The sequence below is a fragment of the Pongo abelii genome, chromosome 9 (assembly GCF_028885655.2).
Source record: "Pongo abelii isolate AG06213 chromosome 9, NHGRI_mPonAbe1-v2.0_pri, whole genome shotgun sequence".
Taxonomy (NCBI): Eukaryota; Metazoa; Chordata; class Mammalia; order Primates; family Hominidae; genus Pongo; species Pongo abelii.
This window is the reverse complement of record NC_071994.2, coordinates 65,354,472-65,381,000: the sequence shown is the minus strand read 5'-3', so window position 1 is coordinate 65,381,000 and position 26,529 is coordinate 65,354,472. Positions and strand designations below refer to the sequence as shown.

Genomic DNA, 26,529 nt, shown 5'->3' with positions numbered 1-26,529 from the left:
CACATGGACACAGGGAGGGAACAACACACACTGGGGCATGTTGTGAGGGAGAGCATTAGGAAGAATAGCTAAGGGATACTGGACTTAATACCTAGGTGATGGGATGATCTGTGCAGCAAACCACCATGGCACACATTACCTGGGTAACAAACCACATCCTGTGCAGGTACACCTGAACTTAAAAGTTGAAAAAATAATAACTTAAAAAATTAAAATGCCAAAAAAAAGATTAAGAAAACCTGGTCTGATTTACCTCACTCTTTTACAGGCTGAGAAATCTAAGGCTTTATGGACTTTTTCAGAATCCTTCTGTTTAATGACACTTTTCTCAGGAAAGATTGTTCTATTTGATGTTTTTCATTTAGAAGTTTATTGTAAATAACAATGCCTGTCTGGATACTAGACAGTAATTAAACACAGTCCATCCGTACTGAAGCAGTAACAGAATATGCTCTCTGATCTTCATTAATTGCATCATTTATTTTTATGACATCATGAGAAGATTTCGATTAGTCTGAGTGACATTGAAATCTAAAACAGCTATTAATTTAGGGAACTCTGGATTCACAATTCAGGGATTCATGTTTTTAAATGCTTAAGAATTCTTCAGTTCTGTTCTAATTGCTTGTGCTGTTTTTATGTCCCTTAATCCTTTTCAGCATCTTCCTTATTAAAATGAAGTTTCTTGTCAGAGACAGTAGGAAACTATCCATCTCACCAACAATAACTGTGTGTCCCCTATGTGCTAGGCCTACGTGGCAAGGATGATATAAAAATGAGTGATAGACTGTCATCATGGAGTACAATGGTACTTTTGATTTATTAGTACCAAAAATCTTCTCTCATGTAAACAGAAAATTTGAAAGAAAATTTAGAAAGTAACACTTTGGAAGGGGACATGAGCACCTTTCCAAAGTGTTTTGTATCAGGCATCATTCAAACCTTCCTACAGGAAATGGTGAATGCTGTTGTTTCAGCAACATTTGCTATTTACTAACTATTTGAATATGTTGCATTTTAGGAGGATTCCAGTGCTGGGGAAGACAGTGTTCATGACAGGTTTATAGGTCCACTTCCAAGAGAAGGTTCTGTGGGTTCTACCAGTGATTATGTCAGCCAAAGCTACTCCTACTCATCTATTTTGAATAAATCAGAAACTGGTAAGATTTGTTGTATTTTCATAAAATCATAGGGTATTAGATCCAAAGTAATCTTAGCGATTTCAAGCCTAATCCTCTTATTTTATGGATAAGAAAACTGAGACCTAGAGCAGGAGTACTAGCTAGCAGCCGCAAAGTTAGAAAAACTATGTGGTTTACTTTTCCTTCAACCTACTGTTGTTTCTACTATATTGCTGCTGCCGCTATTTAATAATAACGTAAACATTATTGAATATTATGTTTTTAAGGAAGACTTTTCTTTTCTTTTTTTTTTTTTTTGAGACAGAATCTTGCTCTGTTGCCCAGGCTGGAGCACAGAAGCATGATAATGGCTCACTGCAGTCTTGAACTCCTGGACTCAATCAATCCTCCCACCTCAGTCCCCTAAGTAGCTGGGATTATAGGTGTACTGGGCACAGTGGCTAACACCTGTAATCCCAGCATTTTGGGGAGGCCAAGGCAGGAAGATTGCTTGAGCCTAGGAATTGGAGACCAGCCTGGGCAACCTAGCCAGACACCATCTCTACAAAAATCAAAATAAAAAAATAAGCTGGGCGTGGTCGCTGTTGCATGTAGTCCCAGCTCCTCAGGAGGCTTAGGTGGGAGGATTGCTTGAGCCCAGGAGGTCTAGGTTGCAGTGAGCCATGATGGCGCCACTGTACTCAGCTTGGGTGATTGATTGAGACCCTGTCACAAGTAAAAAAAAAAAAAAAAAAAGAAAAGAAAAGAAAAAAAATTCAAGACTTCTTTTTAATAATTTTCTATTTTGAGTATACTCTGAAATTTTTTAAGTGGACTTCCTCCAGAAAGGAAAGTCTGTGTTGTCTACTTCTACGGTACTTCCATTTTGAAGCACATCGGCCATGCTTATTTTATGGGTCTGTTGTGTTATCTTTTAGTTTATTCATTTTAGTGCTTGAAATGAATCATGTCATTTTGAAGTTTCTGCTTTTTTCTCAATACGATTAGGCCTACGTTTTTTTAATTTTTTCACTTTATTGAGCAAGTAAAATGGCTTTTTTGTGCAAAGGTTTATTTACATATAAGATTGTTTAATTGCCTAATGAATAAATCTTGATAAATTTACATATTATTTCATCTTAAAACAAATCTTTGCAATAGATAGTATGTTTTATGTTGAAGGAAATGAAAACTGGGGTTCAGAGAAGCCTTTGATTGCATATCTCATTAATGGTGTTTCATGCTAAGTATGGCTTCAGAAGCTTTACTCTTAGAACTTCAAAACAGATGATTTTAAATATTACATTACAAATATCAGTGTGAAAAGAACACTAGTGTTACATTGCAGATTTCTTATTTTTAATTTTATTATTATGTTATAGAGATTAGAGTCTTGCTTTGTCACCCAGGCTGGAGTGCAGTGGTAAGATCATAGCTCACTGCAGCCTTGAACGCCTAGGCTCAAGCGATCCTCCCACCGCAGCCTCCCAACTAGCTAGGACTACAGGTGTGCACCACAATGCCTGTCTTTTAAATTTTTGTAGAGATGAGGTCTCACTGTGTTGCCCAGGCTAGTCTTGAAGTAATCTTTCTGCCTCAGCCTCCCAAGTAGTGGGGAATGCAGGTGTACATCACAATGCCTGGCTTTTAAATTTTTGTAGAGATGAGGTCTCACTATGTTGCCCAGGCTAGTCTCAAAGTGATCTTCCTGACTCAGCCTCCCAGGTAGCTGGGATTATAGGTAGAAGCCATGGTGCCCAACTCCAGATTTTGTTTTAATGTCATCTGTAATCTTTCATTTACTATATTTTGTAATTAGAATTTAGAATAATTTCCTCATAGCTAGTTATTGTGCAGCTTTAATGGTTTATTTGTTCTAGAAATAATAGTAAAACCTGATTATGTTTGGTATTTAGGATTCATTTCTATCAGTAGAACTTTTTGTAGCAAACAACCACAATAAAAAAAATACAAAATTATCTTTGATTTCAGATAATAGGAGGTAATAAAACTTTGCCATTACACTATCTAGAGTAGTGATTCTCAGATTTTAATTTCTTTAAAATTAATTTTGGGGGTACTTGTTTAAAAATGCAGGTTCCAGCCAGGCACAGTGGCTCACTGTTATAATCCCATCACTTTGGGAGGCCGAGGTGGGCAGGTCACCTGAGGTCAGGGTTTGAGACCAGCCTAGCTAACATGGTGAAACCCCATCTCTACTAAAAATACAAAAATTAGCTGACCGTGGTAGCAGGTGCCTGTAATCCCAGCTACTTGGGAGGCTAAGGCAGGAGAATCGCTTGAACCCAGGAGGTGGTTGCAGTGAGCCGAAATTGTGCCACTGCACTCCAGCCTGGGCAACAGAACGAGACTCTGTCTCAAAAAAATAAAAAAGAAAAATGTAGGTTCCAAGGCATTACTTCCCAAAATGCTGATATAGCTGCTCTGTAGTAGGCTGGAAGAAATTGCATTTTGTTTCTTATTATTCTGAGATAGCTACATTATTCTGAGATAGCTGAAACTCTGTGAGAGAGTTCCAGATTTAACAAATCAAGATTCTTGAGATATTTGCTTTGTCTTCTGACAATTGATTCCGTCATTTTTGCACCAAGTATTTACAGAACTCCTACTTTGCTGTGTACTAACTTCAACTTCCTGTGGTTCTTTGAGGCCTGTGAATTCCTTGAGACTAAGACATGCTTTTTAAAAATGCTCTTTCTTTGATTATACAAATGTATTAAAATACATGTCATTGTCTTACTATAAAATAAAAAAGTGAAAATAATTTACAGTACTACTAGCACCACTTCTAGCAATTTTGCATATTTTTATCTTATCTTTCCTCTATATGTGTACTTTTCAGAAAATGGGGAATCATGAGTAGATTTTTAATTAATGTTTTTCACTTAATACCATATGAAGAGTATTTTTTAATGTTATTAAATAGTATTTTAATATGGGGCTTTAAATGGCTAAAAAATAGTTTCATTGTATAGGTTCAGATATTTAAACTGTCTGTAATTATTAATATTGCTGATATTATTATGAAAATTCTTATACATACATTTTTTTATCTCTGATTATTTCCTAAAGATAAAAATTCCCAGAAATTATATTAGTAAGTTGAAGTTTACTTTAAAAAATATTTTTAGAAGTCTTTGCTATACATTGCCATGTAATCAGTCTGTTCGCATTTACTGTTCCTCACACACCTCTACTCCACTCCCTTTCCCTACCTGTACATTTTCCTCCAGTGTTCTAGGGGTCCTGCCTTTCTGAGTTACTCTGTAAGCATCCAAGGTGGTTGTGTTCAGAAATTATTTTATCAGGGGTTGTGTTCAGAAATTATTTTATCAGATAAAATTATTTTATCAAACCATTGAGTTTGCATTTCCTTAAGAAATTATTATAAATATTGGCACCATGTGTGAAATGTTCTTATTAGAAAATGCTCTCATGATTTTAACTTAGGGCTCTAGAAACACATTTCTCAGTAAAGCAATGGGTTTGGGTACTCAACATACTCTTTCTTGTCTCTTTCCTACCACTTCCCACTGGTAGGCAGCTACTGTTGATAGGAGATGGTGGGTTGGGGAGAAATAAGGAGTAGATTGAAGGCTAATGTGAACTTACAAGTGATTAGAAACTAAATCCATGATACCTGTCTTTGGCCAGTTTCTTTAACAACCTTTTTATCTACTTCAGGAGTTGGCCTATTTGATTCCACTTCACTGGGCCTGTTTGATTTCTCCTTCCTTAGCGGTTGGTTCTGTTTAGGATTTCTTTTTGCATGTGCCCTCTACTGGGTGGTATGTGTTCTCATATTCTTCTTGCTTACTGACTTATACTAAAAATATTGATTCATAACTATTTCAGATGTAGAATCCACTTGATAATAGCTGCCATTTGAAGTTTGTTGATTTAGACAATGCATAATGAGAAAGGTTTCTATTAATTCATTAGCACTTTTAATAGTGTCACCAAAATCGTCATACTTTTGGAAAATAGTACATTTATGTGACACAGTGTTCATTCTGTTTAAATATGGTGTCAAATCAAGTACAAAAGATCAGTCATATGTGATTTTTATACCTGATGGCAAAATAAAGAGCTATGGCAAAAATTAATTGCCATTACTCTCTTCTTCTCTTCTCAAGCCTACCCCGAAAACATTTTTTTAAGCCCAGTAAAGGGAAACAAGGTCACAAACAAGTGATACATGATTGATGTGTATGTACACAAAGGGTGATAGTAGTATTCATTTACCTTGTAAGGCTCCAAGTAGATTGGTTCTCCCCCAGACTGTTGAGGAATTGGGAGAAGGAGGACGGAGAAGAAAGGAAATCCCAGGGCAGCCTCAGCTCGGAAGCAGATACAGAACAACCTGGTCTCCTGGACAAAGTGCTGTTGTTTGTGGGAAAGGGTCTGTTTGTATGAACTAATGAAATAATGTTTTTTATTATTAATAATCAGGTTAGATACTGTACAGACTTGTGTTACTTGTAAGTCATACACATTGCCCTCTCGTGTGCATCTGCTGCTGTGCTAAGTAATAGGAGAGCTAGAAATCAGATTTAACCCCTGCTTTCACAGTCTGATGGGGAAGACATATAAGCAAATGGGTCATTACAAAACAGTGAGATGAAGGCTCTAATATGGATTAAATATAGGATCCTATGAGAACAACTCAAGTGGGGAATAGTCTGGAATAGAAGCAGTTTAAAATAATGCAATGATGTAGATTAAGATATAAACAACCCATGCATACACGGTTCTTAAAATAAAGGTGAAAAAAATAAAAGCTTGAACCTTAGTACAAAGTGAAAAGCAGATAGCTACCATACTTGGTCTTTTCTTGGAATCATACAAGTACAGATGGTGTGGATCCATATCACCCTTTGCACAGCATGCTGATCTATAGAATTTCATTGACAGGCTTGTCGAAACAGATGAAGTCACTCTGCATTACTTAGAGTCTCAGCTTTTGTGAGTTTGCATGTAGTGAATTTATCTCATATGTTATCATTCTTACAGAAATTGGTTTATAGGGCTTGATGACAGGGATAACTGGTTCTGTATAGTCTTTTTACATTGGATGTGTGTGATGCTATTTAAAGTGAATATGTTTATACTTTTCCATTATAATCTAGTTTAATATATTTAAAAGTTTAATATGTTTAAACTTTTAGATTTTGGGGGAAAAAGATTATGTCTATGCCAGTAACACATACTTTACTGAACATACTACTCTTAAAATGTTAATGTCATATAATCTCCATGTGTATCTCTGGACGTATCTATAACAAGGTATCCTGACATTTTCTGCAAAACAAAGCTTACTTAGAGCACATATTAGAAAAGGGATCTTTTCTTAGGTGCTATTGAACAAATTGAAATAATTTCCAAATGAGTAGTAACTTTAACCTCTGAATATTTACTATAAATTAAATTCTTATTATGTTTTTGTTATTTTTAATGTAAATGCTGATTAATGTATATTTGTATTTTCTCTTTAAAGGATATGTGGGACTAGTAAACCAAGCAATGACGTGCTATTTGAATAGCCTTTTGCAAACACTTTTTATGACTCCTGAATTTAGGAATGCATTATATAAGTGAGTATTCAAAAAATTGTATAAATAAAATTGATTCAAGAATGAAAATATCACTTTTAACAAAATGTATCTTCTTGAAGTTATTTTAAAGTTTGGGGCATTTCTCACACCATAAGATATAACTTCTTTCCTATGTAATAACAAAGATCTTGTGAAAAACAGGTATATGAAAAATGTGTGCAGAGAGAGAATCAGAAGTATATAGAGAGCAAAAGGATAAAATTGATAAGATTTACATGTAGGGTAAAAAGCTTCCCTCTCTTGTAGCCTTAACACCCTTTATGAAGAAATAAATAACTGCTTTTGAGAGAATTCGAATATATAAATCCATACTCTCCTTCCACCTCTCAATTTAAGTATCCAAAGTTTTTTTTTTAACTTGCAAGTTTTGTTTCTAATTAAAATATGATACTTACAGCTTGTTTCATATGCGTGTGTGTGCCTGTGTGTGTGTGTGTGTGTGTGTTTCTAAAAGACTCCATATACATCAGATAGTTTAAAATGCTCTATGGAGGAAGTCTGTGTTTAAGTAAACCGTGAAGTCAGACATTTATTTTTATGAATATCCTATTATGACACATTTAACACACCTTTGCTTTGTATATTTTCTTTAAGATAAACACATAACTTTTTAGTTTTTAAGATACTTTTATGAGTAAACTGATTTTTTTTCCTTTGTGTTACTTTCCAGTAACATCTTTACATTACTGTAAATATGTATTTAGGTTATTTTTGGAACTTTTAATATTGCTTATTGTATTACTCAAACAACATTATATCACCATTAGATTAATCTGTCAGCTTGTTATCTGAACTTACTTGTAGAAGTTGATGTATTTGTCATTCTGTATGCATGTATTGCCCTGTAGTGTTTAAATGCGAGGCACTTGGTGGATAGAGAGGGAATTAGAAATAAGATCTTTGTTCTTGAGTAATTTATAAGTCTTTCTACAATAGCAATATGTATATGTTTGAAATAGTTTAAATAACATTTAAAGACAGCCAAATACCATTAGAGTTTAAAGAGAAGAAAGGTTGGTGAAACTTGGAGAAGAAAGTAAGCTTCAGGTAGGTCATGAAGCTAGGTATGGTTTGGCCAGGTTGAGAAGAAAGAGAATACACTGTGCAGATAGGAGGCCTGTCAAAAGTGAAAGTGAATAATAGGAAGAGCTACCTGAGTGTTAGTTATTGTTTGTATCAGGTAGTGTTCCGAGCACTTTATATATAGATTCACTTAATTCTCATAGTAACTATATGAATTTTATGCTATTATTGTCCGCATTTTACAAAGAATGTAACTGAAGGCACAGAGAAGAAATAGCTTTGCCTGAAAGCACACTGCTAGAAGTTGCACCTAGTAGATGCCAGGATTCACTACCCTATTCTGCCTGTACACTAGCGGATGCCAATAAGCACAGTGTGTTGCGGGGGGCTCCCCCGCAATGCTGATATGGATCAGCATAACCAGAGTTTTGTCAGAGTACTGGAGGATGAGGTTAATAGAGTTCAGAGCCTGCTCTCAAAACTAGCATAGACCAGATAGTTGGACGATGTGCCTGTTTTAGGGAGTATGCATAGGAACGGGGATCGTGGGCACTTATTTAACCATCTGTTTTAATACTCTGAAAGTGGACTGTAAATTTACAGCACTGTAGAGGAAATTAAGAGGATAGCCAGGGCTATTCATCAGCAAACATGTATTGGACACTTACTGTGTGCTAGGCATTCTTTTAGATGTAAGGATTAGAGTGATGAGTAAGACAAAGTACCTCATTTAGAGCTTCCTTAGGTAAAACTATATATAAGCTTATTTCACAGAATCATGTATGCCAGGTAGAAAATAAAGCTGAGTAACGTGGAGGGAGTAATTGTCAGGAGAAGAGGAGAGGAGGGTCACAGCTTCAGGTAGTAGACAGTAAGGGCCTCCCTGAGGACATTCCAGGAACTTCACAGGAACAAGCCCTCTAAAGATTTACAGTAAGAGCATACAAGGCATAAGAAGCCAGAAGTGTAAAGGTCTTCGAAAAACAAAAGAAACTAGAAATCCGTTGTGACAATCCTGGTGAGTAAGGAAGTAGGAGACAGACATGAGGTCAAACAGAAAGGAAGGCCTTGAGATTGTGAGAGTGAAGTTTATAGCAGGTGGGGAAACAAAGCCTGAGAGCACTCATGATGTTTCTTAATGTAGAATTAAGAACCTCATTGAACTATCCACAGAGTAGTGCTAGTGGAAAAGGATAAACTATCCACAGAGTAGCGCTACCATAAAAGGATAGACTAGCCACAGAGTAGCACTAGCGTAAAAGGATAGACTATCTAGAGAGTAGCACTAGTGTAAAAGGATAGACTAGAGAGTAGCGCTAGCGTAAAAGGATTGACTATCCAGAGAGTAGCCCTAGCATAAAAGGGTAAACTATCCAGAGAGTAGTGCTAGCATAAAAGGATAGGGTTTTATTTATTTATTTATTTATTTATTTTTTGAGATGGAGTCTCGCTGTCACCCAGGCTGGAGTGCAGTGGCGCGATCTCGGCTCACTGCAGGCTCCGCCCCCCGGGGTTCACGCCATTCTCCTGCCTCAGCCTCCCAAGTAGCTGGGACTACAGGCGCCCGCCACCTCGCCCGGCTAACTTTTTGTATTTTTAGTAGAGACGGGGTTTCACCGTGTTAGCCAGGATGGTCTCGATCTCCTGACCTCTTGATCCATCCGCCTCGGCCTTCCAAAGTGCTGGGATTACAGGCGTGAGCCACTGCGCCCGGCCTGTTTTCTTCACTTTTTGTGTAGTAGCCAACAGAGAACCTGCCACTTGATTTGGAGTCATGTACGTGATGGGTTAAATACATTGTTTTAGGAAAGTTTATATAGTGCAGTGTACAGGATTGATTTGAAAGATAGAGAACCCCAGAGGAATCTGTTATTAAACCAAGCATGGATATATTAGAGTCAGAATGATGATGGTGGCAGTGGTTACATTTCAGATTGACAACTAACATGGCTTAGTGACAAATTTTACTTAGGAGTAAAGGAAAGGAAAGAATCACATATGCACCAAACTTTCTAACTTAGGTGACTAAAGTAACGGCAAGTACCAGCAAGATTTAAAACCTTTTCAGGTATTTGTACCAAGACTAAAGGACAGGTGAGAATTCAGTCTTATTTTACAGTAATTCCTCCCTATTAGTGAATTTCCCACACGAGAAATTTGAGCATTTTCTGTTTTAACCAATATTTTCTCACAGTTACCAAGAGAATTTTTGATTTCATAATGTCAGTTATAAGTACCCGCTATTGAAGATAACCAGATAAAAGGGAGCTGGGGATTGAGAATAGAAGAGGGGAGGATTAAAGCAGAAGTCAGGTATTGGAATAGAGGTGTTTGCAGGGAAGCCTTGAGAAGAAAAAGGTGAAATGTACTTCATTGACTTCTGTGAGGCGAAAGGGAGTGCCAGTGTGTAACAAAAGGAAGATGAGAACAGAGCTGTGACTTCTCAGTCCTAAAGTAAGAAAAATATTGAACACTCTAATAGAAAGCCATTCCCAAAAGAAAAAAAAAAAGTCTTTTAGTATGTCTGTAAAGTGCATCGAGAAAAATTAAAGCTCAGACCTCCTTTTGAAACTAAAAAGTGGGGAAATAGTAATCTTACTCCTAACTTAAGATGTAAAATAACATTAATATTGTTGTTACTTAATATTTTGTCTTAGGTGTATATTATGAATATAGAATTATTTTAAAGACTTTGGTGGGTACATTACCAACTTTAGTACCTCAATCTTATTTCTTTCCATGAGATCTTAAGTTCTTCAGTTGGGAATTCACTTGTTATTGAGACAGTAGCTGTAGCTAGGGCTAGACTGCTGTTTATCATAAGTTTGTGAGGGTGAAAATCTTACCTGGATTATTATTTTGTTTACTTTCTTATATTCCCTTTTAAAAGCTTTTTATTATGGAAAATTTTAAACATTCAAAAAAAGGGAAGTAGGCTGAGTGCGGTGGCTCACGCTTGTAATCCCAGCACTTTGGGAGGCAGAGGTGGGTGGATCACTTGAGGTCAGGAGTTTGAGACCAGCCTGGCCAACATGGTGAAACCCAATCTCTACTAAAAATACAAAAATTAGCCAGGCGTCATGGTGCATGTGTATAATCCCAGCTACTTGGGAGGCTGAGACAGGAGAATCGCTTAAACCAAGGGGGCAGAGATTGCAGTGAGCCAAGATCGTCCCACTGCACTCCAGCCTGGGCAACAGAAGGAGACTCTGGCTCAAAAAAAAAAAAAAAAGGAAAATAGTGTAATGAATCCCTCTTCACCAGTCATTCAGCTTTGAATATTATTAATATCAACTCATATCAATCTTTTTTGTCTATACCCTCCAACTTGATTGTTTGGAAGCATACCTCCATCATATCATCTGTAAATTATATCTCAGGTCAGGGCTACGATTTCCCTGATTGCGTCATTTAACAATTTGTTTAAATCAGGATCTATATGAGCTGTATATTGCAGTTGATTAATAAAATTCTTAATCTATTTAATTTGTTTATAATCCTCTTTCATCTTTTTTCACCCTTGCAATTTATTCTCTGCAAAAAATAGAAAGAAAACTGATGTCATCTATCCTGTAGTTTTCCACAGTTTGGGTTTTGATGGTTGTATGCCGTAGTATCTCATGTAATAGTATTCTTCTTTTTCCTGTATTTTTGTGAATTAATAATTAGGACAGAGGTTATGGTCAGATTCAGGTTCCACAGTTAAATGAGCTTTGCCTTCTTTTCTTGAGAACTTTTGCCTTGTTATGCCTTTTCTTGTTAAAGTCTAAAGTTCTTCTGAATTTATGAATTAGGGAAACACTAATGTTTCATTAGATATTATTAGTTTCAATTAGCATTCAAACTCTGTATAGCTTCCAGGATTAAAATCTTACATTATTATGATTTTGATATTAATTATGCTTTTAAATAATAAAATCATTTTATAAATAATTTATTAACATTTTATTTTAATAGGTGGGAATTTGAAGAATCTGAAGAAGATCCAGTGACAAGTATTCCATACCAACTTCAAAGGCTTTTTGTTTTGTTACAAACCAGCAAAAAGAGAGCAATTGAAACCACAGATGTTACAAGGAGCTTTGGATGGGATAGTAGTGAGGGTACTAATTCTCTTGTAATAATAAGTGTTCTAATATTCAAACAAATTCTAGGAGACAATAATATTACAAACACATTACACATAACTTAATTACCTTTATCTTAAACCTTTCATTGCAAGTTTGTTGTCGTATATTTTCTAACACATTTCATAATTCTACAATGAAAAATAACAAACATGACAAATATTGTAGCACCATAAAGCATATATTATTTATAGAATGCTGCAATCTCTTTATTTTCTGGCGTGTGATTTCCTTTTCATGACTGTCATGTATATTCTTGTGTTCTTTTTTAAATTTGGCATTATTTAAGGTAGACTTCAATATTTCTGTCTATTTGCTTTTAAACAACAGATTGTTTCATTACATTAAGTTTATAGCTATTTCTAATTGAATTTTATCTTAAAATAGCTTGGCAGCAGCATGATGTACAAGAACTATGCAGAGTCATGTTTGATGCTTTGGAACAGAAATGGAAGCAAACAGAACAGGTAATTTATATCTCTCAAATCAAGGGGACTGTTTCCTAATAAATCATTCGTTACCTTAAATGACTTTTATTCTGTTGGAATGTTTTAAAACTTGGGGATTAGTCTCATGGTTAAAGTACACAATGGGAAATTGAAAGTACTGAGTTCTCATTTAGCCATTAACTGAGTTATAAATACCATCATTAAACCACCCTAGACATCAGTTTTCTCATCTTTAAGGAAATTGGGCTGTATAACCTGGAAGTTCTCTTTTAGCTCTGAAAATTATACATTTAAAAACTGTATATATGTGTTTTGGGGATGATTTTTGAACAGCATTTTCAGATAATTAGGTAAATTATATGTCTTGTAATCTGTAACACAAGTATAGTCATGAAGCATTACCTTTATTTTGACCAGTGAAATATATGTATTTGACATTTAGGATCCTCATTAATCTAACCCGATTCTTATGTAATGGAAAGAGGAGCAGGTTAGAAGTGGAAAGAACATTAGATGTTGGGATGAGGAGTAAGGCTGAATGGGATGGGGCTCAATACATGGGAGGGTTTATACTGGGTATAGTAAATGAAGGTCACAGGGATAAAAGGGGAAGAGTATATAAGGTAGCTAGAAGGGTCTGATATCTGATTGGAGCTACTCTGATGGCTTGGACCAGTTTTTCCAAATGTAGATTACAATCTATTCACGGGTTATAAAATCAGTTTATTGGGCCTGCAACAGCATTTTCAAAAAATGGAATAGAATAGAGCATAAGAGAACATCACATAAGAGTAAGTATTATTTTATGAAGCTCTTGTTACAGTTACATGCACTGGGTTGCAGTGTAAATTATTTTCTTATGGTGATTTGCTATTCAGTATTTGAAATACACTGGTTTGAACCACTTCAAAAGGCCGTCCTAGGTGAAGAAGACAATCACATATGACTGACGCTGATGAATGAAGAAGGCTTCATTAAATAAGTGGTTTTAGTGTAGACAGTGATGGTCAATCCAGTTTGAAGGCTTATAAATCCTATTTGTTTGAAGAAATGTAAGTTTATGAAAGAGGCAAAATGTAGTACACTTATCCTCATGCCTATTCTTACTTAAGAGATTATGAAAAAATTTTTAAGTTCATTTAGTGATCTAGTTTCTCTCATAGTCTTATGGGGCTGTGTTTTAGTAACTATGTAGATGGTATTGGGGGCTGTTTCTTCTTCATAGGTCTGAAGTTAACCTTTTTCCTTGTTACATCCCTTTCTGTGGTTCAACACTTCCATTAAGATCAGCTGGGGCATTCCTACTGAGTTCCCAAGTTTTGGTACAAAACTGTTTGGTCCTTACTTAGGGAGTTACCTGCCACCTTTGAGTCAGAAAAGCCCTACTTAACTAAGTTTGGGGACTAGGTGAGAGATCCATCCTTTTAGGTGAGGATATTTTGAGAGAGGTGGATTTTAAGATTTTTTTTGAATTTCCATACATTTTAAAAAGATTGTGGTGTAATATTTCTCCATAAAATTGTTTTATGTATATTACTGAAAGCTAAAAATTTGATTTGCACCTTGAGCTAGAGGATATGGTTTATACATCAGAATATATTATTGTGAGAAGTGATATACATATGTAAGTTACAAAAACTCAACCAATTGTTTAGCTGTATAATTATTAACATGCTTAAAGTGATAGGTTAGGATTTACTCTCATCTTAATGTAAAGATAATTTGAGGCTTAATTGGTAACTGATTTCATCAAAATATATTAATCGTTGGGTTTTCTCATGATGAATATTGAAATTGTTAATTTTTGCACACTGACTCAAATTAGTGTTAATCTAATTTTATTGATTTTAGGTGATTTGTGTTGTTTTGATTTTTTCTATAAAATTTTAGATAAATCTTAAATATTACATAATATATAATAAATATAGGTAAATATTAATGTTTTCAAAGATTTTAGCTATAAATATCAATATCCTTTTGTAAACCATTCTAGAAAGTGTAGAATGTTACATGTTTTAAGGGTTATTTTTAAGGAACACTTAAAAATGTAAATATTTTATTTTTAGGCTGATCTTATAAATGAGCTATATCAAGGCAAGCTGAAGGACTACGTGAGATGTCTGGAATGTGGTTATGAGGGTTGGCGAATCGACACATATCTTGATATTCCGTTGGTCATCCGACCTTATGGGTCCAGCCAAGCATTTGCTAGTGTGGTGTGTACCTTTCACCTGACTGCTTGTGTATCCTTACACAGAATACATAATAGCACAGTGGTATAATCTCTTGTAAGGTAAGTATCATCCTAGATACACCTTCTTGGGTTGTTAGTCATTCCTGCGTTTAAATTAGCAAGATCTAGAAGATTTTTGACCCTTCAGTAAGTCCTAATAGTGCATGTATTATAAGAGAGAGAATGAATGCAAATGTACTGCCTCATGGTTCAGTGTTTTATTCTTTTGGATAGGTGATTAGATGATTTCACTTTTATCTTTTTTTTCACCTCTAAACAGTCTATTTTATAAATGCTGTTACTGTGACCACTTTTTGCAGTGGAAAGTACTTTGTTTTGGGGGGATTGTTTTGATCCATACACTTTTAAAATTGGAAAAAGCACCTCTGGTTTTTATGACAAACAGTCCATATTTTTAAAAGAAGCATCCCTACTCTAAATATTTAGTTTAATAAAACATACATTGTAGTGGCACAGATAATTCGAAGAATCAAAACTGTAATCACCTTAATTATTCATATACTGAGTATCTGATTGGAGGATTAGCTGAGATTTTCTCATTCCATTTGTCATCCATTTCTTAATTGCTTTTTTATAATTTTTTAATTATATTTTATCTATACGTATGTGTATTTACTTATACGACAGGAAAATAATGGAAAGACTTAAGTTGATATTTAAAATTAAAGTGCTCAAAAACGTTTATTTGAACCTGCCATGTGCCAGGGGAAGCTTTCAAAGCTAAATAAGATACCTTTAAAAGTAGAATTTCATTATGTTTTATGTTTTGGTCTTATTTATGTTGTTATTAAACTGATGGTGGCTTGTAGCTAAAAATCAGTTTTTTAAAAGCTTTTCTATACTTCTAAGATAGTGCTACAAGTATGGTTTAGTCCTCTGGCCTCTAGGATGATTGATTCCTTTTGATTTTTTCTCCTACCTTTATGTGGCTATTAGGAAATGACCAGCAATAAATTATGGAATCAGTCAATGGGGATCCAAAGCAAGCATCTAAGTAAAAGACCTTTTCTGGGTAGCATAAGATCAAGTCTGCTTTCCGCTACTGTTTTTCATAGTCGGCTTCCTGAGTATATTTGAAAAGTTTTTTAGATGTTTAGTACTACCTTTTTAAATGGCCATCTAGGTGTATTAAATGAGCTTTGGTTTGGGTGGCTAGTTTTGGTTTTTATTTTTTAAACCTTATTTTGCTTTAATTGGTAGTTCAAAGTAGAAATGACGTACTGAAAAAATCATTGAAAAATTAACATTTGTCTTCCAATGACGGATTTCCTAACTAATTTTTAAATACTCGCATTTCTCTGACAAAATATACTAGGGAAATATTTGGTAGTCCCAAGTGATATGGACTATTTTTTCTACCTTATTTATTAAAGTATTTTTATGAAAATTTTTCCATATATACATTTAGTTTAGTTTTTAACATATTAATTGAATATTGAGGAAGCTAATTTTTGCTATATTAAATCTTATATTTGAGTATTCAGCAATTGCTGAATATATTGCTCAGCTAAATCTTCATGTCATTATTTATTCACCTGCTGATTTGCCACCACTCTCTTAAGTACGTTAATAGACAAAGTAATGGAGTGATTTGGAGGATACTTCTGGGGATGTGAACAATATCACATTTCTAAATGGAATTCTCCAAAGGTAGTATCCTCCACTGATGATACGTGGGTGGTAGTAGTGGTGGTGGTTCAGTGGGAATTGGAAGTTGCAGCTATGAAGCAGTATGTGAGCAGGTTTATAACACACATGCGCTAATAGGGCTTGCGGAAGAGAACTTAAAACTTTCTAGACTTTGCTGGAATCTCTTGAGGGAAGTTACAGCAGGTGAAACTACCCAAGATAGGGGTTCTAAGGAGGATACTACCTTCGGAGAACTTTAGTTAGAGGTAAGTGATTTCTCATTATTTTCTGAATTTAAATCTATAACCTAACTCTTCTTAGTCCACAAATATCATCATACAGCATCTAAAATTGGTTATATGTCACTGCTTGCCATTTTGTATTTTGTTAACTGTGTATGTTTTAAAAAGAATTTGACATGTTTTAAAAAGAATTGGCATTATGGATTGCAAAAATCTAGTTAAAAGAGGTACCATAAAATCACTCATTCAGATTATATAAAATTGGCCTGAATTTTAACTGGACTCTCTTAAAATTATTATTCTACCTTTTTTAGTGGACTGGTATTTTTGTCTTATTTAATATATTAGATATAGATGTAGGCTGGGCACAGTGGCTCACACCTGTAATCCCAGCACTTTAGAAAGGCAAGGTGGGCAGATCACTTGAGGACAGGAGTTCGAGACCAGTCTGACAAACATGGTGAAACCTCGTCTCTACTAAAAATTAGCTGGGCACTGTGGTGCATGCCTGTATTCCCAGCTACTCGGGAGGCAGAGGCAGGAGAATTGCTTGAACCCAGGAGGCAGAGGCTGCAGTGGGCTGAGATCGCACCACTGCACTCCATCCTGGGCAACTGAGCATGACTCTGTCTCAAAAAAAAAAAAAAAAAAAAAGATATAGATGTAGACATACACTAGCACGTGCATGTGCACACACGTACACACTGATGGTTATATATTCTGTTTATTGTATGTTTTGTTTAGTGTGCCACAATATTATGGGTTTAATTTCAGATAATTAAGAGTGAGGTCTTTTAAAAATTGAAGGGTTTTTCTTTTTTTTCTCTCTCTCTTTTAAAAAATTTATTAAATATTTGTTTCTTTTTTTAGAGATGAGGTCTCGCTGTGTTGACCAGGCTGGTCTCAAACTCCTGGCCTCTAGCAATCCTCCCATCTCGGCCTCTTAAAGTGCTGGGATTTCAGGCATGAGCTACCACACCCAGCCAGGGTTTTTCTTTTTTAAACCTTCATCTAAAATGTCCAATTTCTGGAGTTGTTTTATCTTTATGGTCAAATAAATTAACTTGCAAATAATAGGTAGGATTAAAATTGGACTGAAAGTAGTACTCATCTAACTTATTATAATATCCACAATCAATTTTTGTGGGTTTTTGTTTAGTATGATAACAGATTATTTTTATAATGAGAGCTGGGAGACTTCTGCAGTTTAAAAAATAAGCTCCCATAAAGTAGGGAGGCCAAAAAGAGCCTTTTATTATAATATTTTCTTTTTTCAATAGATTTTTAGTTATTGTAACTGATATTTGTTAGATTTCTGATCTTCATTTTACTCATCCAAGTAGGGAATCAATATTGAAAGGCTCTTCTGCCATTCTGTATATCTCAGATTGAGTTCTGTTCAATACTAGTCTGTAAAAGGATTTAGTAGGTATTTTGGGGAAGGTGTCCTTGATTAAATAGATTTGGGAAACTATAACAATAATCCTCTTTGGAAATATCACAGTGCATATTATATTTTAAATGCCTCAGTGATTCCTGTAGTTGAGAAATTTGTTTAAATGTGTTTAACCTAGCATTTTCTTTCTCTGTGGGACATCTGTTAATGTCTCAAGAGACATTAGGATTCTGAGGAACATAATATGGGAAGCTCTACATTAGATTAAGGTGATTTAAGAATGTCACTACTTTGTTTATATTTGCGTCCTTGGGATGTTGAGAGGGAGTGAGAATACTAAAATATGTGTTATAATTTCCTGTTGTTTTACGTATTTTTTATTAATACTGAAAAATTAATATCAGTTGAAGAATTACTTGTAGTAATCTTTAAATAATTTTGCTCTTAATGACTTATTAGATAGTTAGAGCCTTCCATGTTCACTGACTAGATCAGAGTAACTTTGACTGCTTATTGCCAACCACATGTGAGAATGTATTAAATAAGGAGATAGTTCTAAGTATATTCTAGTTCTAAGTATATTCTAGTAATACATAGAAATTAGAAATATTAACTTTTTGTTTGTTAATTATGAAAGCATAATTTATAAATTAAAGAAAAACAATGTAGCCTCATGTTTGACATTATCTAAGGAAGTGCTTTTTTGTTTAACAGTAAAATTTTAGACACTGTCTTTTTATTGGTATATTTTGTCATACAACATTTATTTAGTGCCTACTCTATGGCAGACACTGTTCTAGGCCATTTTCTTTTAGGATATTTTTATTCTATTATTAATTACGTACATTTAAATACCTGTTTATTATGACAAAAATGTGTTCAAAAGTTTGATCAGGGTTTAGCTGCGTAATTTCATATAGTGTCTTTGGAGAAATAAGATTATATAAAAGACTTGTTTCCTAAGTAAACATAGTTTAATGATTGTTTTAAAGTTTTGAATGGAAAATTGTGAAAGTAGTATTTATGAAATCAAAAGCATTTCAACTATTTACACAAGTTTATATTATAAGTCCTACCCTGACATAACAGGTGGTTTGGACATTCTTACATGGGTGACTCAGCCACAGAACTCATTTGGGTGAAGCAGTGGTCCAAATTTGTCCAAATATGTAAGCATCAGATAAAGAAAAATCTCTTCCATAGACTCTACCCTCATTTTTCCAGGAATGTGTATGGTTGGACATAGTGGGAACAAGTTTAAAAAGTGGGGACTTCTGCTTTCAGGAAGATGGAGTAGATGTACATTGCCCTATTCCTCCCACTAAAACAACTGAAAACTTTGAGCATTATATATAAAATAAACATAAGAAGACTGAAAGGTGGAGAGAAGGCATACACACTAGGGACCTCAGCACCCAAGGAATAACACAGTGGTGAGTTCCATGGGTTTTCTTTTTGCCTAATATATCCCAGACTTGGAACTGAAGAAGCTGGCAGCCTGGAAACAGCAATGGGTGCAGCCTGGAAACAGCAATGGGTACAGACTGAAAAACCCTGTTCTCTTTAACTGAAGGACCAGGAGAAAGACAGCCTAGCGAGCCAGAAAACTTTTAGACCATAACTGCTGTGCTCTAACCAAACACCACAGAAAAAAAAGGCCTTACATCAACTTGTGCCTGCCAGTGCTGAGTGGGGAGCCTAGATTCTCTGTTCCTTCACCACCTCCCAGGGGTAAGGAGGCGAGCCCCTCCTGCTTGTGTCAGTGTTGGGGTGTAGTACTGAGATACTCCTGCCCCTTACAGCCAAGATTATATCAGCAGAGGCCTACTAAATACCCAGAATTCCTTTCCCTGCCCAGCACTAACAAGGAGCTTCCTCCATTCAGGTGTCCACATAGGCCAAGAGGGAAACCTGGACTTCTAATGCCATCTGGCACTAATATGGCAGAGCCCTTCCCCCAGATGGTACAGTGTCAAAGGAGGCATTTAAACTAGAAGGTTTAAATATGGTCCAGAATCTCATAACACCCCAAATGTCCAGGTTTCAATTAAGAAATCACAAATCTCAGTTTGAGTTAAAAAAGAAAACCAGTAGACATAAACACTGAAATGACAAAGATGTTAGGATTATTTGATAAATATTTTAAAGCAGCCGTCATAGAAACACTTCAGTGAGCAATCCTAAGCACACTGAAAACAATGAAAATTTTAGGGAATCAGAGATATAAAGAAATGAAAATTTGGAACTGAAAACTGCAATAAGCAAAATTAAAAACCCAGTGGATAGGCTGAACAGCTGAATGAAAGAGACAGTAGGTCAAATCTGTGAACTTGAAGATAGAATGATAGATATTACCCAGTCTAAACAGCAGAGAGAAGATAGACTGAAAAAAATATGTGTCCTCAAGGACTTATGGGACTATAACAAAAGGTTTAACACTGTGTCATTGGAATACTGGAAGGAGAGCAAAAGGTAAAACACTTGTGTCATTAAAGTCCTGGAAGGAGATGAATAAGGAAAAAGAAGGCGGCAGGTACAAAGAAATAGTGGATGAAAATGTTCCAAATTTAGCAAAAGGCATAAACCTACAGATCTGAGTAGCTGAGCAAACCCCAAACACAATAAACCAAAAGAAATCAGGAATGGCCATGTTAGTGTCAGATAAAGAAGACTTTAGAGCAAAGAAAATTACCAGAGACAGAGAGGGGTGTTATCTTGTAATAAAAGTGTCAGACAACCAAGAAGACAACAATCCTAAATGTGTATGCAGAAAATAACACAGCTGCCAAAATACATGAAGGAAAAACGGTCAGAACTAAAAGGAAAAAGACATCTACAATTACAGTTGCAGACTTCAGCACGCCTCCCTCTCTTACTGATAGGTAGAACAACTAGACAGAAATAGCAAAGATGTAGAACTCAGCAACACCATCAACCAACAGATCTAATGAACATTGCTAAAGTGCTTCACCCAACAGCAGCAGAATATACATCCTTTTCAAGTGTGCATTAAATATATACGAGGATAGACCATATACTCTGGACCATAAGACCTCAAAAAATTTAAAATCATAGAATGTGTGATTTTTTTCAACAACAGTGGAATCAGATTAGCAGAATGTCACAAAACACTTGGGAAATAACGCTTCTAAATGATCCATGGGTCAAAGAGGAAGTATCAAGGGAAATTTTAAAAATATTTTGAACTTAATGAAAAGTAAAACATAATGAATTTTTTTGAGGCACAACTAAAGCAATACCGAGAGGGAAACTCACAGTATTAAATGCTTATACTAAAAGACAGGAAAAGGGCCAGATCAGTAATCTAAGCTTCCACCTAACCTGAAAAAAGAAGAGCAAAAGAAACCCAAAGTAAGTGGAAGGAAGGACATAATAAAGAAAAGCAGAGAAATCGGTAACATTGAACATGAGAAAACAGTAGAGGAAGTCAACAAAACAAAGGGCTGGCTCTTTGAAAAGACAATAAAATTGACAAATAGCAAGACTGACAGAGAAAAAGGGAAGACAAAAATTTCCAGTATCAGGAATGAAAAGGATATAACTATAGATCTTGCAGATATCAAAGGGATCACAACAAACAACTCTGCACACATAAATTTGACAACTTAGATAAAATGAACCAATTCTTTGAAAATAACTCAATAGGAATTAGATAATTTGAATAGCCCTGTAACTGTTAAGGTAATTACATTTATAATTTAAAACCTCTTGAAAAGGAAATCTCCAAATTTTGATTGTTTCACTGGATACTTGTATCAAACATTCGAAGGACAGTGAACACCAGGTCTATACAATTTCTTTTCAAAAAAAAGAAAAAAAGAGGAGGAAACCCATAGTCCTGTGACACTATTCTTACCTGATATTAAACCAAGACAGTTCTTAAAAAAAACAATATCCCTTATATGTATAGTTGGGAAAATTCTTTCCAAAATATTAGCAAATGGAATTAAGCAATTTATAAAAAGAATTATATAATGTGACTAAGTAGGATTGATTTCCGGGATTCAAGACTGGTCAGTATTTTAAAAATCAATGAGTATAATCTTCCATATTAACAGGCAAAAAAAGGAAATTCATACGATCATATCGATTTAGAAAAGGCGCTTAATAAAATTCATAATTCACTTATAACTCAGACTACTAGGAATAGAGGGAAATTTCCTCAACTTGATTAAAAAACATACCTAAAATATCTATAGCTAACATCATACTTCATGGTGAGAGACTGCTTTCTTCCTAGGGAATGGCAAGCTTGTCTAGGCAAGGATGTCTGCTCCTACCACTCCTTTTCAGCATAGTCCTAGAAGTCCTAGCCAACACAGTAAGGTAAGAAGAGGAAATGAAAAGCACTACTAAAGGAAGATATAAAATTGTCTGTATTTTTAGGTGATATAATTATCTATGTAGAAAATTCCAAGGCTTGTACAAAAAACAAAAAACAAAAAACCTGAACTAATACGTGAGTTTAGCAAGGTGGCAGGATAAAAATAACATAAAAAATAAATTGTATTTCAAGATACTAACAATGAACGTGTAGAAAGTGAAGTTTAAAATACAACACCATTTATAATTTTGCAAAAAGAAAAAAGATGGAAATCCAACAAAAAATGTACTGGACCTATGTGTTCAAAACTACAAAACTTTGAAAAGATTATGTTAAATAAGCTAGTACCAGAAAGACAGATATTACATGTTCTCATTTACGTGTGGGAACTAAAAATAAAGCTGATCTCATGAAGGTAGAGAGTAGAATGATAGTTACCAGAGGCTGGGAACAGTGTGTTTGAGAGAGGCGGGGATAAAGACAGGTTGGTTAATAGGTACAAACATACAGTTAGATAGAAGCAGTAAGTTCTAGTGTTTGAGAGCAGATTAGAGTGACTATAGTTAACAATATATTGTGTATTTCAAAATAGCTAGAATAGAAGATTTTAAATGTTCCCAGTACAAAGAAGTGATAAATGTTCAAGGTGATGGATATCCCAAATACCTTGACTTGATTCTATGCATGTATCAAGTATCACATGTACTTCATAAATATTTACAGTATTATGTGTCAAAAAAACTGAAATGAATATTTAAGTAAATGGAGAAACATACTGTACTTGTTAATTGGAAGATTCAATATAGTAAAGATAATTACATAGTCTTAATGCAGTTTCTATCAAAGTCCAGCAAGATTTTTTGAGGACATATACAAGCTTATTCCAAAATGTATATGGAAGCCTAAGAAACTAGAATAACTAAGAGTTTTAAAAAATAAAAATAAAGTGGAAGTTACCAGTCTACGTGATTTCGAATGGAATACTACTTAGCCAAAAAGACTTATTATATGGCTATAGTAATCAAGACTATGTGATATTGGCAGAGGGGTAGACAAATAGATCCGTGGAATAGAATAGAAAACCCAGAAATAGATCCACACAAATATGCCTAACTAATTATTGACTGAGACACAAAAGCAAGTCAATGGAGGAAAAATGGTGTTTCCAACAAATGGTGATGGAACAACTGGACATCCATATCACAAAAATGAACCTTGACTTAAATGACTTTATACAAAAATTAACTCAAAATGAGTCATACACTTAAATGTAAAATGTAAGACTATGTAACTTTTAGAAAAAACATAGGAGAAAGTCTTCCAGATCTGGGCTAAGCAAAGAGTTTTTAGATTTGCTATCAAAAGTACAGTCTACAAAAGGGACAATTAGCAAACATTAAAATTAAAAATATTTACTCTCTGAAAGCCCATATGATAAAGAGAAGCTCCAGACATATTTGCAAGCTATCTATATGACAAAGGACTCATATCTAGAATATATAAAGTACTCTCAAAACATCAGTTTAGAAAAATTCATCTAGACAATTGGCAAAAGACATAACATTTCATTAAAGAGGATATACAAATGTCAAATACAGAAAAGATATTCAACATTGCTGGCTATTAGGGAAATGCAAATTCAAACCATAATGAATATATTATTCTTTACCTGCCAGATGGCTACAAATAATGACAGCATGGAAAGCTGGTGACTATGTGGAGAAACTGTATCACGCATACACTGCTGGTGGGAATGTGAAATGTTATGGGTAGTTTCTTATAAAATGACACGTGCAATTACCATAAACTCTAGCAATTGAACTCTTGGTCATTTATCCCAGAAAAATTGAAATTTATGTTTACATGAAAATCTGTGCACAAATATTTATTCCATCTTTGTTTTTAATATTCAAAACTGGAATCAGCCCATATCTGCTTCAATAAGTGAATGGTTTAACAAACTGTGGTTCATACAAACCATGAACTAGTACTCAGCAATACAAAGGAACAAACTATTAATAAACACAAAAACTTGAAAGAATATCCAGGGAATTATTCCGAGTGAAAAAAAAGCCAGTCCCAAAAGGTTATTACATACTTTATGATTCCATTTATGTAATACTTTTGATATGACAACATTTTAGAACTGTGGGACAGATTAACCATTACCAGGTCTTACGGATTTGGTGGGAGCAGGGAGAGGAGAAGCAGGTGGTTGTGGCTATAAGAGGGTGGCACAAGTTATCCTTGCATAGGAACTGTTCAGTCTCTTGACAGGCGTTGAATATATGAACCTCTACAGGTGATAGAATTGTATGGAACTTAATAGACACATATACACAGGCAAATGAGTGCACTAAAGCTGGGAAAATCTGAATTAGATAGGTGTATGAGTGTCAATATCATGGTTATGATATGCTATAGTTTTGCAAAATGTTTCCAGTAAATGGGGGGAAGTGTACAAGAGGTCTCTGTATGTTATTTCTTACGATTGCACATAAATTTACAATTATCTCAAAAGTTTCAATGAAAAAAAAAGTAGACAGCTTAGGTAAAAGTATATAGCCCTTTTCCTAGTTAAAAAGTAGTAATATTAAAGTATATATTCTGGGAAAGACCGTTGAATATATTTTTAAGGAAACATCATGTTCCTGTATATCAGTAGTACCAAAATTGCTTAGTACATCAAAATCAGGAAATAATTCTCAATGGTGGATCTACTTTCTTTTTCTGTTCATGTAAAAATTGAAGTATGGTGTTTTAACACTCATTTCTCTATTCAAAATTAAATAGATTTTAATTGATGAATAATTCATATATACATATAAATGGTTAAAAAAAGGATTTATAGGCAATACCATTCCTTGCATATACGTTTCGATTGCACTGTGCCTGGATTATTTGCATTAGCTCTAAAATTGGAATAACCCGTATTGTTTTTGGTTGGAGAACTAAGGATGTAAGAATTATTTATGTTCTATCCTGAATTCTGAAAATTGTAGTGTAAAAGGATGTGCAGGCTGGGCATGGTGGCTCAAGCCTGTAATCCTAGCACTTTGGGAGGTCAAGGCAGAGGATTGCCTGAGCCCAAGAGTTTGAGACCAGCCTGGGCAACATGGTGAGATCCTGTCTCAAATAAATAAATAAAAAGATGTGCAGAATTACATTTTGCATAATATATGGGGAGCAGTAAGATCTAGAATATGAAACTGTTGTCACTCTGGAATTATCAACATGGTACTCTGACTGAATTAAATATTCTCAAATGAGCAGAACAAAACCTGGTATCCAAAAACTTAAGCAAAGAAATAGATTTAAAAAACAAAAACAATGCTGTAAGAAATGAAGTGGGAATTCATCAAATTCAGGAAAGAAACAGAAGAAAAAGACAAAAATATCTTAGAAGTGAAGAATAAATTACAAAATGCTCAAGAGAAAATAGAAAGAAGATCTAATGAAGGACATTGAATGGAAATGAGAGTTTTGTAAAAGTAAAAAGGATCTCAGAAAAAAAAAAATATTGAAAGAGAAGACCAGCAAAGGGTGTCCAGCATAATTGGAGTCTGTGAAGAAGAAAAATAAAACAGTGGACCAGAACTAATAGATAAACTAGAATTCAGAGAAACTTTCTGGGAATAAGGGAAATGTCAAGTCTACCTTTTGAAGGACCTGAAATGATAAACTCTGAGATGTATTTTAGTAAACTATTAAAGATGAATTGAGGCCAGTCTCAGTGGCTCATGCCTGTAATTCCAGCATTTTGAGAGGCTGAGGCAGGAGGATCCCTTGAACCCAGGAGTTTGAGACCAGTTTGGGCAACATATTGAGACCATGTCTCTACAAAAAAAACAAACAGTTATCAGTTGTGGTGGCATGTGCCTGTGGTCCTAACTGTTCAGGAGGCTGAGGTAAGAGAATTGCTTGAGCCAGGGATTTCAAAGCTGCAGTGAGCCAGCACACCACTGCATTCCAGCCTGGATGACAGAGCAAGACCTCATCTGAAAAAAAAGATGAATTGGGTTGGCATCACATTTCAGAAGAACAACATGCAAGTCCTGCCAACAGAGTAGCAATTTCCAGAAATTCAAGAAAGTACCAGCCAAGAATTTGATAGCCGGGCAAGTTTTTCTTAATTATGACAGCTATAAAAAGACAAGTTTGAATATTCAAGAACTCATTGAGTATTATATCCATGAGCCATTGAGGAGTTCATTAGAGGATGAGCTTAACCCAACCAAGAGATCACTGGGGCAGCTTCGGCAAAAGAACTGTGAGCACTTACTATATTAAATTAAGGCCTAAATACA

The 26,529-nt window shown here is 34.9% G+C and overlaps 1 protein-coding gene across 3 annotated transcripts in view; it reads left to right on the top strand.

Annotated features, from left to right (window-relative positions):
* USP47 (ubiquitin specific peptidase 47) overlaps nucleotides 1-26,529 on the top strand; it is a 116,123-nt gene that overhangs the window by 50,088 nt on the left and 39,506 nt on the right. For all 3 annotated transcript variants that reach the window (XM_009246617.3, XM_002822025.6, XM_009246616.4), the window contains 5 exons: nucleotides 1,022-1,160; nucleotides 6,640-6,736; nucleotides 11,738-11,883; nucleotides 12,295-12,374; nucleotides 14,423-14,572. In XM_009246617.3, coding sequence (XP_009244892.1) covers nucleotides 1,022-1,160; nucleotides 6,640-6,736; nucleotides 11,738-11,883; nucleotides 12,295-12,374; nucleotides 14,423-14,572 — 612 coding nt within the window. The remainder of the gene's footprint in view (nucleotides 1-1,021; nucleotides 1,161-6,639; nucleotides 6,737-11,737; nucleotides 11,884-12,294; nucleotides 12,375-14,422; nucleotides 14,573-26,529) is intronic.